General features: G+C 29.0%; 1 protein-coding gene across 5 annotated transcripts in view; it reads right to left on the bottom strand.

Annotated features, from left to right (window-relative positions):
- Window positions 1-632: 632 nt before the first annotated feature.
- Window positions 633-17936, bottom strand: part of l(3)76BDm (trafficking protein particle complex subunit 8 homolog l(3)76BDm) — a 130430-nt gene continuing 113126 nt past the window's right edge. For all 5 annotated transcript variants that reach the window (XM_075359351.1, XM_075359353.1, XM_075359352.1 and 2 more), the window contains 3 exons: window positions 14625-14887; window positions 8413-8502; window positions 633-4025 (listed from right to left, as the gene is read on the bottom strand). In XM_075359351.1, coding sequence (XP_075215466.1) covers window positions 3779-4025; window positions 8413-8502; window positions 14625-14887 — 600 coding nt within the window. In that variant the 3' untranslated portion in view covers window positions 633-3778. The remainder of the gene's footprint in view (window positions 4026-8412; window positions 8503-14624; window positions 14888-17936) is intronic.

The raw sequence follows: 17936 nt of genomic DNA, 5'->3' as shown, positions 1-17936 counted from the left end.
GTGGAGTTTTCCTTCTACACATCTGATAGTAAATTAATTTTAGAACATTTTTCTGTTACAAATGCATATAATTTAACAGAAGATAATAGTCGGTCAATTTTTTAACGAATTTTTATGATCCTAGTTACCAAATTAAAAAAACAAAGAAAGTTATTATCTCAAAACCATCAACTGCAAGTTTGTTCATGCTATCTCAAAACTGAAACATTAATTATACCCAAGAAACCTATTGCGCTATATTTAATTGTTTGCTATCTATTTATATCAAAATTTAAGAATGCAAGGTTATGTTCACTACTGGAAACAATATTGACGCAAAAGTATTTCTGATATGTCTTCAATGTGCAATATTTAATTATATTTCAGCAATTTGTATCATGAAAACAGCTGTAAAAAGAAATTTCACAGATAAAAATCATGACATTCAAAATAAAAGCGGGAAATTTGTTCATCCAGTTTTAACATGTGTTACAAACAGTACTACTCCTAATCTATTAAAAACTGTAAACTAATGAGCAGTAAACTTGATTTATCGTACTATTTAATCTCAGTATTTTTCAGATCAGAACGATCTGTTATAGGATGTGTTGGGGAAAATGTAAAGATTTCAAATCTTAAATGAAAAATGAAAGTGGAAATAAAGCGATTATTTAATTATAAAATATTTCAATGAACAAAATTATAAAGTAAACCTTGTAATTACTATAAATATAGATATTTCAAAATGTTTTTTTATCAATTCTATGAAAAAAATATGACAAACTATTAATTATTTAAGAAAAGCTATTTTTAATATTAAAAACAAAAGTTTATTAAGTATATTTTCCTTTTTTTTACTGTGAGTAAAAAAGCAGCCTTAAATTTTGTTGCGACTAAATGGGTTAATGAAATTGTTTATTACTATAATGAATAACTGTACATTTTTACAAGTATAAAAACAATATAGACAAAAAAAGTGATTTTTTAACAAAGAATAATATTATTAAATAAATTTGTATAAAATTATAGCTTGCCCGATTTGTGATAACACTAAATACAAAGTAATATTCAGAAACATTTTTAAACTTATAAAATAGTAAGAAAAACCTTTATCGTTTATATTCCTCTTTTTTTTCTTATGTAAGTGGATCTATGTTGATGCAATAAACCATTTAACACGATCCAAGCTATTGATTAAAACTATAATAAACTACGTAATTATAAAAAATCCAACAGGTTCTTAAAATAAATCTCAAGACAATAAAGTGACTAAAGTAAAATGGATTCCTCACGCATTTATCATTATAATTAACAACCACCATTTAACATACTCCATCATATATCAAAGTTATTACCAGAATCATTTATTTACCTATTTATAGATATCAAAAATATATTAATAATCTTTAATCTTGTACATAATCTCTGTTAAAAAATTTTAATTTTTCTGGCACCTAATATATAAAATGTAATGAAATATTAGGAAAAAATTGTAAAATTATGCATTCTTACGATAAAAATTATTATGCATAACAATGTAGTGGAAACTGTAAAAAATTAAATGGGTTGAAACAAATAGTTGAAAATTTACATTTACATTCAAAGACAATGTTGGATATTTAAAATTTTTAATTACGATAAACAAAAAATGGTAAGTAGTCATTTAGGTAATATAACAAATTATTTATCGATTAGTTTTGTAATGATATCACCAAACACTAAGTTATTTACTTTTGGTTTTTCTGATACTAGCAAAATAATTGTTACGATTTCATGAGTCTTATGAATGAACAGGAAGAGTGTCAGTTAGCAATGACATTAGCAAAGATTTTTAGAAGTTAAAAAAATCTAAACAAAGTCATAAATGTAACTGTACACGTGTGTACAAGAATATTATTAGAACAGAAATGCTTACTAGATTTCATCTACTTTTTTTATACTGCTTATTTATTACTGCTTTCACACATACAGTTTCTTTAATTCTACATCGCTAAAATTAAATTATAAAAATAATCCTGGTCCTAGGAATATTTATCAACAAAGAGTGTACTACTAAAACAGGTTTTAAAGAATACTTCTTTGATTTGCAAAATAAGTTTAGTAGTCCTCCAATCCCTTCTTCTTCAACTTTACCCAAAAAAAGGCTTTTTTCATTCTTCTTGTACATGAAATATGCATACAAGACCTAGGCATGTATTCTCTTGTGTGGACTTGGGACTTCATCACAGGTTTAGCCCACCAACAGTAATTTGCACTACGGTCATTAGTAACCTAGTCTCACCACCAAAGCTTTCAACACTGTCCCATAATTACCCAATTTTACCTCAAAAGTCTATAAAAAATATTCTATAAAAAAATCTTTTTGTTCATCATTTCGTTTTTTTTAAACTGATTTTCCACACCTTCATTAAGAAAGCGCTACAGAAAATACGATAAGAGAACATACAACAAAGAAGTTAAGAGAAAGATTTGCTATAGAGTTGACAGCATAGAAAAAAAGACTGTAAAATATGATGACATATATGTAAAAGTCCAATAACCTACAAAAAGTAGAATTATAAAGATATCAATACGGATAAAAAAAACTCCAGTCATCGTTACTCAAAAAAGGACAATAAATGTTTAATAAACAAACATGTAACAAAAGACAACATTGCTTCCGATTTGAATACTTAATAAAAATAAACAAACAGAAGTTAAAATGAAAAAAAGAAGTGTATAAAACATATTTTATGTCATAATGTTAACTTCAGACAGTTCAAGTAACTTAAGGAAAAACAATAATCAATCTATATCTACCCGATAAAGTTCAGCTATAAAATAAATGTAATTACAGGTAAAGTACAGAAGTTGTTCACCCTACCCTACTGTAGAATATGAATACAGATATATTTAAATAGATATTCATAAAACCAGTAAATTTTCTGTTTTATTTATGTTTGTCTTAGAAATCATAATCTGACAGCTAAATGTAATACCTAAATACATTATAAAACTTAACATAAAAACAACTATAAATAAAATATTACAAAAGGCATTAACAGTAAAATGTTCAAGAACCTAATGGAAACTAATAATAAATATTAAGATTTAACTAGTGTTTTTCTTGGTACAAAATCCACTTGCATTCCAAATTAATACAATGTAACTGACAGGTAGTATTTATTCATAAATGTACATAAAACATACAGCTAAAATGGATTGCATAATGTTTTATGTTATCCAGCAGCATAAAAACTATTATTATTTTTATAAATATATAAAAAGGTAAAAGTAATCAAACAAAAACAAAATATCAGCGTTTAAGGGCTACATGCAATATATTTGTGATTATAACAAACATTATCTAAAAAATTGTTTTAATAAATGTAACAAAAATTAAGTAAAATAAAATGATGAAAATCTGTATGAAAATCCATACTGATTTTATTATATTAATACGTCACAAAATCATAACATTCTACAATTCACACAACGATATACAGACTTAATCTATATAGAACACCTCATATACAATACAGTTTCATTATATAGCCTATATACTCAATCGCTCTATAGCCATTCTATGATAAAAACATCAATGTACATAATTATGTAATTTTTCCTAAACGAAAAAAAAAAATGTATATATCTAATAGTAATTATATATGCTAATAATACAATATAATAATAAAAATAATAACATAAATACAGATTCTAACTAGTTATGATTGCAAATACATGGCTGTTCCTTTCCATATGGAGGAGAGGTAATAAAATAATTGTTATTTTTATTACAAGTATCTAATTTTTTTAGCTGCTATGTAACTATAAGCGTAGTTTCAGGCCTCCAAACCTGCGGTACATAATCAGAATTAGATTCTTGAGGTTGTCTAGCAGATACAGTCAAATGTGAGCCAATATCATAAGAGCCCGGCGCTGCAATAGCAATTGATAAAAGTACTTCTGACCTTGAATTTGGTTTAAGTGTTTCAATAGATACCGTTCGGCCGACCCAGTGAAACGATATTGCTGAACGCGGTGAATATAACTGACTCCTATGTGAACTGTAATAAACAAAAAAATTAATCGATTAAAAAGGATGCTTTGATCAAAACACTAGTTTCATATTCAACACAACCTATTGCATTGTTTTTTGTTTGAAGGGCACATTAATGTTACTCTATGCTATCTGACGGAGACTTTCTTATGACTGAAATGCAGTTAAGTGTCTAAAGTACAAGAGATGCTTGCTTTAAGAATAATAATATTCACTATCCATCACTCTCTGTGATGAATAAAATAACCTCACCAAAATGCAGGTGATATTCAGTTCAACATGTGACTTTCTACATAGTAAGCACCATTACTCTGATCAGTGTTTCTGTATATGTCGGATGCTTTATATGCATCACAGCCATAAGAAAAATTTGAAAAGATAATAAAGAAATAAATTGTTAATTCAATACTTCCTGTGAGAAAGAATGAATTTCTCATTGCCTTCACATAATATGGAAAGACACATACATGCAGTATAAAGTATATAAAAGGTAGTCCAATATTCCAGTAGCATGTTCCTAAAATCAGCACAAGAAAAAATTTTCTAAAAACAAGTCTAAAACACCTCTTTATTTGTCGATCAAGCATTTTTTTATTTTTAAATAAAAAAAAATTATATCTCCAAGTTGGACTTTTGGATTCTCTATAAAATAAATAAACATGGAATCAAGTGAAATTTTATTTTAAAATGATTACTATTTTAATGTTTCACTCCTTGATAGTTCAGTAAGTAGTACAAGGGTGGTTCTATAACTAAGGAGACAAATGGCAACAGCAAAACTATTTAAGAGAATAAACTGAAACCATCTTACATCCAAATTGGCATCCCTAACATGAAAAACATATCCAGCTGTTCAAAAAAATCTCCAGTACTGTAATCTCTTTTGCTCATCTCAAAATCTTGGTTTTGCTTGAAATGTGTGTACTTTTGAAAAACAGAAAGCTGTGATAAGATTTTTATTTTCTGAAGAAGTAAAACCGGCCAAAATTCTCTTGTTATTTTATAACTATACAGTAAAAAGTGCATTAATTTAAGTAGATCAAAGAGTTAAAATCAGGTAGAAGTGTTACTATTTTCATCGTAGAGGAAAACCACTTAATACTTTGCAAAATTGCATTAATGATCTTATTCGTTAGGACAGGCACATAAAAATTTCAGAAAATTCTGTAATGTATCGTGTGAGTATTGACACTGTCCATTCCATCATACTTAATAAGTTGAATAACTGTAAACCATTTTTCAGGTAGGTTCTGGGACAGTAGACTCAAATTCATGATACCTGAATTCACATTTGTAAGAACTTACAATGGTTTTAAACAGAAAATAATGCTTATTAAGATCGCATAATAACTTTTAAAGAAACTTGGAACTGTCATTTTGAGTAAGAATCCAAATATCTGAGTACAGAATGGAAACAACCGAGTATGCCTGCCAGGAAAAAATCAAAATATACACGTTAGCCGGTAGAGTGACACTAAAAATGTTTTGGGATTATAAAGGCCAATTTATTCTAATTATTTGGAAAAACAATGTACAATCAAAATTGTTGATTGCATGTCTAACATGACATGCTAAAAGACAAAGTGAAACCCGCAATAAGGAGGAAATATCCTGGTTCACTCTCTCAAAAAGTGTAATTCTTCTTTATAACAACCACCCCTGTACTAAAACGACACAGAAAGCTATTCAGGTCAGGAGGTGTGAGCGCATCCACCTTACAGCCTTGACCTTCCATTATTAGATTTTTTATTTGTTTGGTTCTCTCAGAGTTTTTATGTGGCACCAAGTTTGGCAACAATGAACATTTCATGAATGTGGAATAAGAATGAATCAGATGCCAAAGTGAAAAATTCTTTACTAGTAGAATAAGAAAGCTCACAGAAAGATGGAACAGTGCTTAAATGTAGCCGAGGATTATATTGTAAGTAACATTAGTTTCATTGTTATTGAATATATGATAGCTTTTCTACAATCATTTGCCTCTTCAATTATTGAAAGATCCTTGCATTAACAAGTAATCATTATTAGCAAAATTTTAAGCATTTTACTCTGAAAAAATTACACCTTAATGTTTATTGAAAACAGACTTTGTAAAAGCTGAGTTATAATGAAAAATATTTGTAAATGCTAAAAATTACGAAAAAATTTTTAATTGATGCCATTTTGAAATCAATAATTTGTTTATCTTCTCTCTAGTAAAAACAGATCTATGTAGAAAAATCAGGAAGAAAATTATTTTCTAAGATATCGACTGTTAAGATTGTTTACTGAAATCCATTAACAGTATTCTCACCAAATGGAACTGCACCTACCATTATATAATGCAAGTATGTCTATGGAATAATTTAATTAATGTGATTTCATCAAATGCAAAAATTATATTTTTATCACACATCCTAAGATGCCAAGGTGCTGTCGAACCATCAGGGCTAAGATTAATTTTATTTTATTAACAAGTTTTATGATATTATCTGACTTCAGGTTTGCTTAGAGACTTATTTATTCTAACATGGGTTCAGCTGTTGATCTTTTTTTCACGATTTTCAGTTACCAGTTGTAATTTTTTGAGATGATTCAGTTTTTTTCAGAAGCATTGGATTATAGAAATACAGTTTACTAGCTTACCTACATTTTATACCTAACATTTTTTATAATAGTCCATTATTATCAGCGATTCAGCCAAAAAGTTATAAAGCTACACGAGTCAAAGCGTAACACTTAACAAAACATGCTGATCCCTCACTGATCAAACAATATTCCATCACATCCCCCACAAACAAAAACACGACACATGGGTACACCTTTTTATAAGTTAGAATCATCAACACTTATAAATGGAAAAATTACATGTCTTTTACATGGACGATATTATTTAATAAAAATATTGTCACAGTTAAGATCATCAAAAAGTAGAATTAAATTCCAGATGATGCAATAGGTATAACATTTAACATTATAACGCTTAACATTTACAAGCTATATCCCAAAAGCTAAATGGACACAATCTTAGTTTAAAAAATAAACTCTCATTGTTCTGACTTTATAGTGTTCTTTAAAGAACACTATTAATTGAGATTAATGTGTTCTTCACATTAATCTATTAATACCGTTCATAAAAGATCGATTTAATTATTTTTTTATAAATTTAACAACTCTTAATGATTCATATTTTGATATAAGGATCGTGTATGTCAAATAGTTTTTTGTATTTAAAATATCTAATGCTAAGAATAAAAATAAAATTAAAAATACACCCTATAATCAAATCTAAAAAAATCTGAAGTTCATCTCAAAAATATTTATGAAAAACAAAAATGCTTGCAAAAAAATTGTACTTTAATTTCATATTTTAAATATGTATTTATTCATATAAAATAAATAAGCAGCCTCCAACTTATTACAGTTGTGGCACATGTAAAAAGAAAAACAAGAAATCAACATCTTTTAAAAAATAATATTATACTAAGTGAGGTATTTCTACAAAACAATGACTAAAAAAATAAATAATAATAATAAAACAAGCACATGTATTATCAAAATACATTTCAGTAAAATTAATCACAATGGTAAAATAAATCACCAAATATAACTGAAATGCTGGCTTGTAACAGATTGAATACTCTGTTTTACTGCAATGAGGATTAATTATTCTAAGTTTTAATACGAGGTCTGTTCAGAAAATAATCGAACATTTTTAATTACGTGTCAATGAAAATATTTAGTAATATGCAGTTGGCAGCATTGTTTTCTGCATAATCTCCTCTATAATCACATGTTCTTGATTGTTGATATCTCATTTAGTTTTCATATTACTGTTATTTGAATGCAACATGTTTAAGTGTTAGTAGTGATTTTTATAATGTGCGATTTTTTGATGACTGAACTTTTGCCTCAATGTTGTATCTGTAAACCCAGCTTTCGTCTCCCGTTATGATCCTTTGCACGAATGTTTCATCATCATCATCAGCTTATTCAAGAAGTGCACTCGATGTTCTTTCTGCTGTTCGGTCATCAAATGAAGAACAAACTTTGGTGCAACTCGATGTATGTTCAATTTTTCAGTGAAAATGTCACGGCACAATCCAATCGAGATGCTAACCTCTTCTGCAAGTGACAGTCAATCAGCGATTTGCACGCACAGATAGTTGATTTTCTGAATGCGGGTGTCATCAGTTGAAGTCAAGGGCCTTCCTGGTTGAGGGTCATCTTCAATCGACTGACGACTACTTTGAAATCGTGAAAACCATTCGTAACATTGCGTATGACCCAGAGCATCATATCCGTTCGCTTATTTCAAAAATTGAAACATTTCTGTTAATGTTTTCTCCAGTTTCATGCATTTATACACATTTATACTTAAGATAGATAAAACGTAAATAAAAGTAATACTTCACCTTGTTGTTGGTCCTCGAGCCTCTATTTTAATATTAACTGTACTTTCACAACAGTTTTGTACTGCAACTTTTATAGAAACTATACAAACCCTGGATCAAAAGAGAGAAAAAATTATTAATAGCCAGATTTACTAAGTGAGAAAGAGAGATAGCTATATGTATCACATTTTAATGATAATAATTACAAAATTACAAATCTAATAACGGTTCACACTGATCTTTCTGAATACCATCTAACGATATAATCTGTCAGTTTGTGATTTTTATTTCACAATAAATTTTTTTTTGAAACTATTTAAACTGTGCAGCATTATAATAAATTTACAAAAATAAAGAAATTTCATTTCTATCAAATATTAAAATTTTTGTTTTCAGGAAAAGACAAACTGCTTTCTACCCTGATCACTTGCAGTTCCTTTGTGGTTGATGATTTATTCCACCTTTTCCCTTCCTTACCCTTCATTCGTTGTAGCTTGAATAGGTGCTGTGGAATTATCTCAGATGATGCTACTCTGATTTCATTAGCGGCAGTCTTTTATGGCAATTCTTTCCATAGAACTGCACAGGAATTTCATTTCCAGTCTGTCTGCAAAAAGGTATCCAAAACATGGCCAAGGTGCAATCAGGTAAAGCTTGATCAGAATATCTTTCAATCCATCTAATGTATTACACAGAATTATATTCTACTTAATAAAAAAGTATAACATAAATAGAAGGAAAGATTTATTTTTAAATATAAATTTACAAGTTCTTGAGCCAAAATTGCTATTATCAGTATATTCATATAAATTTTATCAACAAATATTCAAATATTTTTGTTACTATATGCTTTACAGATAAAAAATATTTTTTTTCCTTTTTGGATGATTTTATGCTGAAGTATCTATAACTAATACTCTTAGAATAAATTGTACATAATATTTCTTTTCATTACTGCAATACTGAAGTACACTTTTATCCTACCATGCCCGTGGGGGGTTTAGTATTTGAGTGGTATATAGTTGTTTCTATTCCTCCAGAATGATAACACATATTTTTATGAAGTATGAGATGTACAAAAATTAATATCCGGGTTTACAAAAATTAATATCCAGGTTTTGAGGCTATTTAATATCTTTTAATCTTGACTTACAGTAACGAATTAAAAATAAAATCAAACAGTAACTTTTACAATTTTTTTCATACAAGTGATCAATGTGAGAATGCAGCATTTAAACTAACGGGAGCGCTCTTCCCATACTTTAACCAGCATGTCTGCAGTAATGGAAGCGACAGCTGCTTCAACACTGTTCCTCAAATTGGGTAGATTAGTAGGTGGTTGAGGCATATACATAAGATTCTTTATAAAACTTCAAAGGAAACATCACATGGGGTTGGGTGACTTTGGGGGAGGCGACTGCAAACATGCTCTGTCATTGGGTTCATGCCAACTGATCCAGTGATTGGGGAAAATTTCATTATGGGTTGATAAATATATATCAGTGAATGGGGACTCTCCCATAGAGAGAGTATAGTTACACCAGTCAGGAGTGCAAAATCTTGTGAAATAAAATTCTCTGGTTCATCTTGCAGTCTAGGAAAGAGCCATGTACACATCATATCTAAATAAGCAACTTTTGTTACATTTACTTCAGTGAAAAAAAAACGACCTGTAAACTTGCCATAGGGATATCCGCAGAAAAAATTAATTTTGGGGAGCCTCTTTTGTATTGTAAGAGTTCATGAGGATCTTCTGATCCCCAGATACAGACATTATGTGAGGTAACCTTTCTATTACGATGAAAAGTTCTCTCAGTCGTCCCATACTCTTTCCTTTATACAGATATCTGATCATTTCAAACTGGTTATACAATTGACAAATATTACTGTAACTTGGAGGATCATAATTAAACTTCCTACAAAGTGCGTGGTGAATTGTAACTACAAATTCATATATAACAAACTGCTTAAAACACAAAGTTCACAAATTATTGTCTTTGATAGTGACACTGTCAAGCAGAAACATAGGGAATCAATCTATGGCCATGTGCTCAACTAAAACTGTCCTTTTTTGCTATTTGATTTTACCAATTAATCAACCCTGTACACATCATCCTTTTTTAAATTTTAAAGAAAAATTTTTTAAACACCTGATGAAGCGGTGCACGCCATGAAAGCGCTAATGTGAGAGAATTTTTAAAGTAATAACAAGTAAGTGATATTTTTATTTTATTTATTATAATACAGTAGCAAAAATAATAGTATTGTAAAAAAAATACTAAAGAAAATGATAAATAATTATGTAGTAATTAATACAATTAACATTTTACATTTTTATTGCTCTATTTTGATATACCACTAATTTTTTTCAGTTTTTAAAAAAATAATTCTCAATTTTATTTGATTAATTTAAAAAAAAAATCATTTAATCCTTCTAAATGATTAATTTTACTAATGGAATTGTCTGAAACATAAGTAACTATTTTGTCAACAAGTGCCTTTAATACCGTGGCTGGTGATAGTGGGAAATGGGCTTTTCTTCTTTCTCAAAGCTTTGTTGTGATAATCACAGTGAAATGATATATAATATTGTACTTTTATTCTGTAACACATTTATTCTTGTTCTAATTCCGATTTTCATCATTTACATTTGATAAAATTACTCAAGAGTTTCAAAAAAAATTTGATTTTTTAGTTAGGAAAAAACTGTATCTCCATTGCCATTTTCCTATTTTCAGTTTGCCTTGTTCTTGCTCAATTGAGATGAACATTATGATGTATAAAAAAAAATTATGTAAATGTGTAAACTTTAACTTAAATAATTTTAATAAGAATGTCCCCCTTTAATTCTGCTTGCAGATTTATAAGGCTGAAGTTCCATTTATATATGTCTTGTTACCACATATATGCCCAATTTAATATCAGTGGATGAAATGGTATAGCAACTCAGATGTGAGCTGGCGCACAGTATATGGATGCGCTGATAGAAGCATCACTTCCACTGCGCAGTTCTCCCACCATAGCGGCACTGCAGCCCCACCACTCTCAGGCTCCAATAAAAGAGCATACACGAGAGTGAATTTTCAATTCATCGTCGACCACCACCTGGAGAAGACCAAGAAGAAGAAGATGGTATAAGGCAGAAGTTCCCTGGCCACCCCAATGAGGGACCTCCCGCTAGATGCCAACATCCCCATCCGGGCAGCAGGCCTGGCTTGCCCGCCAAGGGAGTTGCTAGATGCGGACGCTACCTTCCCGCTCCAGCTCCAGCTCACTGGACTTCAATCACCTTGGCTGGTGGACTTGGCAGCAGGAACCGGCCCAGTGTGGGATTGCTCAGGGAGAACCTCCTTGGCCGTGCCAGTGAAGAACGACTGATGCCAACCCGACATTGTGGGGCTCTGGGGGCCACCACTGCCACGCTGTAGCGGGGATCCAACTACCGCTGAGGGAAAGCCTGGTCGGACTTCAATGGACGAGCCACAACTTCCCCACTTCCCTGGAGACCAGCCTCCAGACCCAACAGCTCTTCTCAGAGCTAACGCAAAAAATGGCCCTTTTCCCACAAGGTTATGTACGAGCTATTGAAGCCATTTGACGACAACAGCCCTTCTCAGGGCTACCATAAGGTTAGTGACTACAACAAGCTGTCAAAGCGAATTGACGACAGTGTATATATATATATATATATATATATATATATATATACACTTTTTCTAAAATTTATAATTTTTTATAACTATTTTATTTCTTATTTTATTTCTATTATTACTGATTTGATAGAAATGAAAATGGTAAGAAAAATACAACATATTGAACAGATAACATTTATAATTTAAATCAAATAACAAAAATTAAATAAATAAAGATAGTATAATTTGTACAGAAGTTGATAATATACAGAAAAAATCAGATAAATTTAATGTAAATGGTAATTTAATAAATCTAACAAAAGTTGTTTTCCGAGATGAAGAAAAATAAATAGTTGCAAATTCATTTAAATTTAACTTACCAATTAATAATAATATAGATAAAATTGTAAAAAATACAATAATAGATTCAGAATACAATAATTGGGCAAAATTAATCGTACTAATGAAAAAAAAGATAAAATTAAAAATGATATAAGTAATAAAATTAGTAAGTTTAAAAATAAAAATGATAAAAAATTTATTCATAAAAAAAATTCAGTAATGAATAAAAGTAAAATATATAATCTAAAAAACAAATTAAAAGAAAATAACTGCATAGTTATTAAAAGACATTAAAATTATTTAAGTTAAAGTTTACACATTTATATAATTTTTTTTTTATACATCATAATGTTCATCTCAATTGAGCAAGAACAAGGCAAACTGAAAATAGGAAAATGGCAATGGAGATACAGTTTTTTCCTAACTAAAAAATCAAATTTTTTTTTGAAACTCTTGAGAAATTTTATCAGATAAAAATGATGAAAATAGGAATATATATATATATATAATTTCACTGTGAGTATCACAACAAAGCGATGAGAAAGAAGAAAAGCCCATTTTCTACTGTCACCAGTACGGTATTAAGGGCACATGTTGACAAAACAGTTATTTATGTTTCAGGCAATTCCATTACTAAAATTAATCATTTAGAAGCATTAAATGAATTATTTTAAAAAACTGAAAAAAACTGAGTAGTATATCTAAATAAAGCAATAAAAATATAATCTGTAAATTAAACAATAATTGTTTTTGTATTTTATTTATAAAATGTTAATTGCATTAAATGACTACATAATTATTATATTTCTTTAGTATTCTTTTTACAATACTATTATTTATGCTACTGTATTCTAATAATTTAAATTAAAATATCACTTACATCTTATTCCTTAAAAATTCTCTCACATTAGCGCTTTCATGGTGTGCACTGCTTCATCAGGTGTTTAAAAACTTTTTCTAAGTCCTTCCTAGTAGGAATAAGCAGCAAGTGATATTTTTATTTTATTTATTTGATAAATAATCATTACATACTGCTTAACTACAAATTTACTGACATTGTTTTCTTATACTATATTTTTGATGGGTACATTCATTTCTAATAGTTTTCCTGACAGATATGCTTTCCCATTTATGAAGCCAGTATATGATTAGTCCTTTAAAAACCGTATTAAAGGCATTTTAATTTTACTTCAGTCTGAATAGTGATTTTGTAAAATTAAAAGAAAAATTGCTACTGCTGACAGCCAATAGTAATTTCCAGTATGGATTGTTCAAAATAGTATTTTTTCTTTTTATATGCTTCTATTTAACTTACTCTGTGCACTGCGTCGCACAACAGGATAATCAGAGTTTTGTCGGCAATATCTAACCTACTTCTAGATGAGATAAAAGCTAAAATTTTGTACGCATACTTGTTATCGATGATAATGCATCGTGATAAGAAAAAATTCCATAAAAATATTTGTTTTCAACATGATCAAACAAACTCAACATGATTGTAAACAATCATGTTGAGTTATCACTTATATAATAGATTTAGAAGTTCAACACAATTCTCTGAGATCGTGTTGAGAAGTTTTATAATAACTGTATAATTATTACAACATAAAATTGTATAATTATAACGCTGTATAATTGTAATGGTATTTTATAAAATAAAAAAAATTTAAATACAATTTTATTTAACTAATGAAAAGATTACAAAAAAGTACCAAAATTTCACTATTTTGAGATTTAAAAAAGTATAAATTGTTTGGGATAATTTTCCAATGTATTTAAAAATGAATTAAAAAGGTAAAAATAATTTCACTTTCATATTAAATAAAGAATAAATGTTTATAATAAACACTTTGACTAATTTCAAATAACATTTTATACTGATAATAGTGATGATCTCTAAGTCTGTTTTCTATTCACGGTACTGAATGTACTTTTATATGAACGTTTATTTATTACACCTCTAAGCTACATTCAATTATAATAATACATATTGAATGAATTTATTAAATGAATGAATTTATTATTTGAATTTATTTTCCTTTACAATTTATATCACAAATAATAAAGTCAGGGGTGAGCCTTCAATATATTACATAACAAATTATCAATGAAATGATTATAAAATATTATGTAGTACAGTTATAATGCAATTTGTATTATATTTAGACTAGTCTTGTGATCTCTCAGAAACTGCTGCGTCCAAACTTTTAATAAAATAAAAAATGTATTAAGATAAAATGATAACTTAAAATCATGCACCTGTTAATGCTGAAGTCATGGTGAACAGTTCTAGGATGTATTAAACTGAATGTCAGCAACCACTGTCTAATAACTGCTGAATTGTTGGCAAGATGTGAGGTAACTGAATCAGAACCAAATATTCTAAGAGTATTTGTCGGTGGTACAAATGATGGTACTAAGGGATCAGGGGGCCAAGTTGTTTGTTCGTCTAATCTTGCTAACTGCACATGATGTTGACCTTCAGCTATCCTTTTACAACCACCATTTTCTGTAACTTCACCCTGTTAAATAAAAAAAGTACTAAGTATTAAGTTACAGAATGAACAGATATAATATTTTTACATATGTGCCAAAAAAAAATTATCACAATTCAAATTAATCGCAAATTAAATTACAAATTCATAAAAAAACATATAAATAATAAGATTTAGATCTCTAAATGATCTTTTGTGTTTACTGATATAATCTGAAAGTGAATTCTCATCATCAGAAGTGATAATATTGTTATCGATGCAGAAAATACATGCGCTTGAGTCTGAGGCATTATAAAAATAAAACATAGATCATTGATCAATGATCCAAATTGATTTACTAGATATTGTATATTGAAGCTATCATTTCCATTCTGCATCAAAACCTTTGTTATATTTAAAGAATTTACGTATATATTGAATATGAAAGCACATCTCGTGCTTTTCATAGTGGTGTTACGAAAATAGACAACTCTATACATATTATTCTGTTAAAAAGCAAAATTATCTTCTATTTATGTTACTGGGTAATTCATTGTTTGGATCCTTTTTTGCTTGAAATACTTTGTATGCTAAATTTAATTTTTCAGTAGTCCTTACTTTTGAAAATATTATTTTTTACTTTTTAGCACGATGTTTAGATATAGAAAAGCATGTTTTTAAAATTTTTTTTAGTCAGTAAATTTATATATACTTAAATACTGACTAATCACATTGCATTAAAAACTGCACTCTAAAATTGACACTGGTCTTGTGAATGTATAAATATAAAATTTACAGGTATTGTATTGTATTATGGTGACATAAAACTACAATTGTCACTCGTTTTTGTTTTTTTTTTAAAAACATATTAATTATATTTAAATTTCACACATTATATAATTACAATGTTTTTAGTATAACTGTTGTACCGGTGTTCTTTGGTGGTTGGGTTTCAATTAACCATACATCTCAGGAATAGTCGAACTGAGAATGTAGAAGACTACACTTCATTTACACTCATACATATCATCCTCATTCATCCTCTGAAATATTATCTAAACGGTAATTACCGGAGGCTAAACAGGAAAAGAGAAAGAATTATAACTGTTGTAACCGATAACTGTTTTCTACTGAAAAAAATATTAATATTATTAATATATAAAATGTACCGAAATATATGAAAAACCGAAACATATCGAAACCACGGAATGAAAGTGAGTTAAAGAAAAGGATGTAACAAATAAAACATCAAACACGATCAAATGAATTATAAAAAAATCTAAATGGATGTAATTTGTTTCAAAATCCAATGTATAGTTTGATTTTATAAAGTACCAAACTCGAGTGCCCATACTTTCTGCATTAGAGTAGTCCATTTAAAAATAAAATAACAAGATAAACAAAATAAAAAAATCTAATAGTGTTCATTTTGCAGTGTTATGTGATATAATTTCATTCAGCTTATTAATTCATTTGAACATCGTAACCGCAATCTAGAATAACAAACTAGTCTATTCGCTTTCTATGATGGGTACTTGTTCCTGAAACACCTCATTAGATGCGGTAAAAAAATGTCCAAGATGGATTAAATCAAGACAATGATAAATCTCTAATCAATTTAAGTAATTCTGAGAATTAAAAATAGCAGATAACTAATCAGAAAACTAATTTTCATGTTCAACAAGCCTTAATTAATAAGTTGTAATCGATCACCCTTAGGTGGACTTATTCAATTTAATGTAAAAATTAATCTCAGAACAAGGAAGAAGTAATTGTAAACAAAGTGTTAAAATTATGAAAAACATAGATCTACTGCTAACTATGATTAGCTTAAAATTAATTTAAATCAATGAATATGATTCATTTATGCAAATTTTGTTATTTTATACGACGCGTGTTTTTCACGTAAGGGCTGTTTTCAATTTGCCACCATTAGTTGTGGTGGAAGTTGATGGTGCTAATGTAGCATATTTATTTATATCAATGATCATCTGTTTGCAACAATAGGTTATCATTACTTACATTAGTTGCTGTGTACAGCCTGGCTGAAATGAGTGCTACAGTAAGTAATCCCACAGATTGTGAAGTGCGATCAGTAATTCATTATCTATTGGAGAAAAACAAATCTGTTACTGATATTCATAGAGAAATTGTCGATGTTTATGGACCCAGTGTTATGTGTAAAGGCAAAGTTCGCCAAAGGTGTCGATTGTTTTGCGAGGATGAATGAATGTTCACCACGAAGAATGCAGTGGTTGCGTGACTGTCATTGCAGATGAATTGATTGAAAATGTGAATACAAAAATTTGTGAAAACAAAAGGCTTACCCGTTTCTCAATATTCAATTGAATTTCCCTTTGTTTTCGGTGTTAAGTAATTTAAATTTTAACTAAAAAACTGGGTTACAGAGAGTTGGGTTCCAGATAGCTACTAAAAATATTGACAGAAACACATGAAGAAAAACATCTTGCTGCATCTCAAACATTTTTGAGACACTATGAAAATGAAGGTGATCATTTATGGAAACACATTGTAAATGGTGATGAAATGTGGATATCTTATTTAAATGTTGAGACAAAGGAGCAATGGTGGCATTCATTATCCCTGAAGCCCAAACTGTTTATGCAAGAAAGTTCAAAGAAAAAGCATATGGCTACAGTTTTTTGGGATGCGGAAGGGATATTGCTGATTGAAGTTCTTGAATGTGGAATAACTATTAACGCCAATACGTATTGTGAAATACTTATAAAACTTAAACGTTTAGTACAGGAGGCTAACCAATGGGATTTTGTTTCTCCATGATAATGTACAACCTCACATGGCAAACAAAACCTCTGAACAACTGCAACGATTTTGTTGGGAAATCTTCAAACATCTGCCTTACAGTCTGGATCTTGCACCGAGTGATTATTAACTTTTTCTCCATTTAAAACAATGGCTTGCATTGCAGAAGTTTGAAGATGATGAGGAATTGGAAAACACAGTAATTAATTGGTTTAAATCAGAGGTGGGAGAATTCTTCAGTAACGAAATAATGAAGCTGGTAAGCTGATATCTTGCACTGAATGGTGTATATATATAGAAAAATAGTACATGT

Source organism: Lycorma delicatula, chromosome 3 (genome assembly GCF_047948215.1).
Source record: "Lycorma delicatula isolate Av1 chromosome 3, ASM4794821v1, whole genome shotgun sequence".
Classification (NCBI taxonomy): domain Eukaryota; kingdom Metazoa; phylum Arthropoda; class Insecta; order Hemiptera; family Fulgoridae; genus Lycorma; species Lycorma delicatula.
Note: the sequence above shows the minus strand (reverse complement) of the source record. Positions and strands in the feature narration are given on the sequence as shown.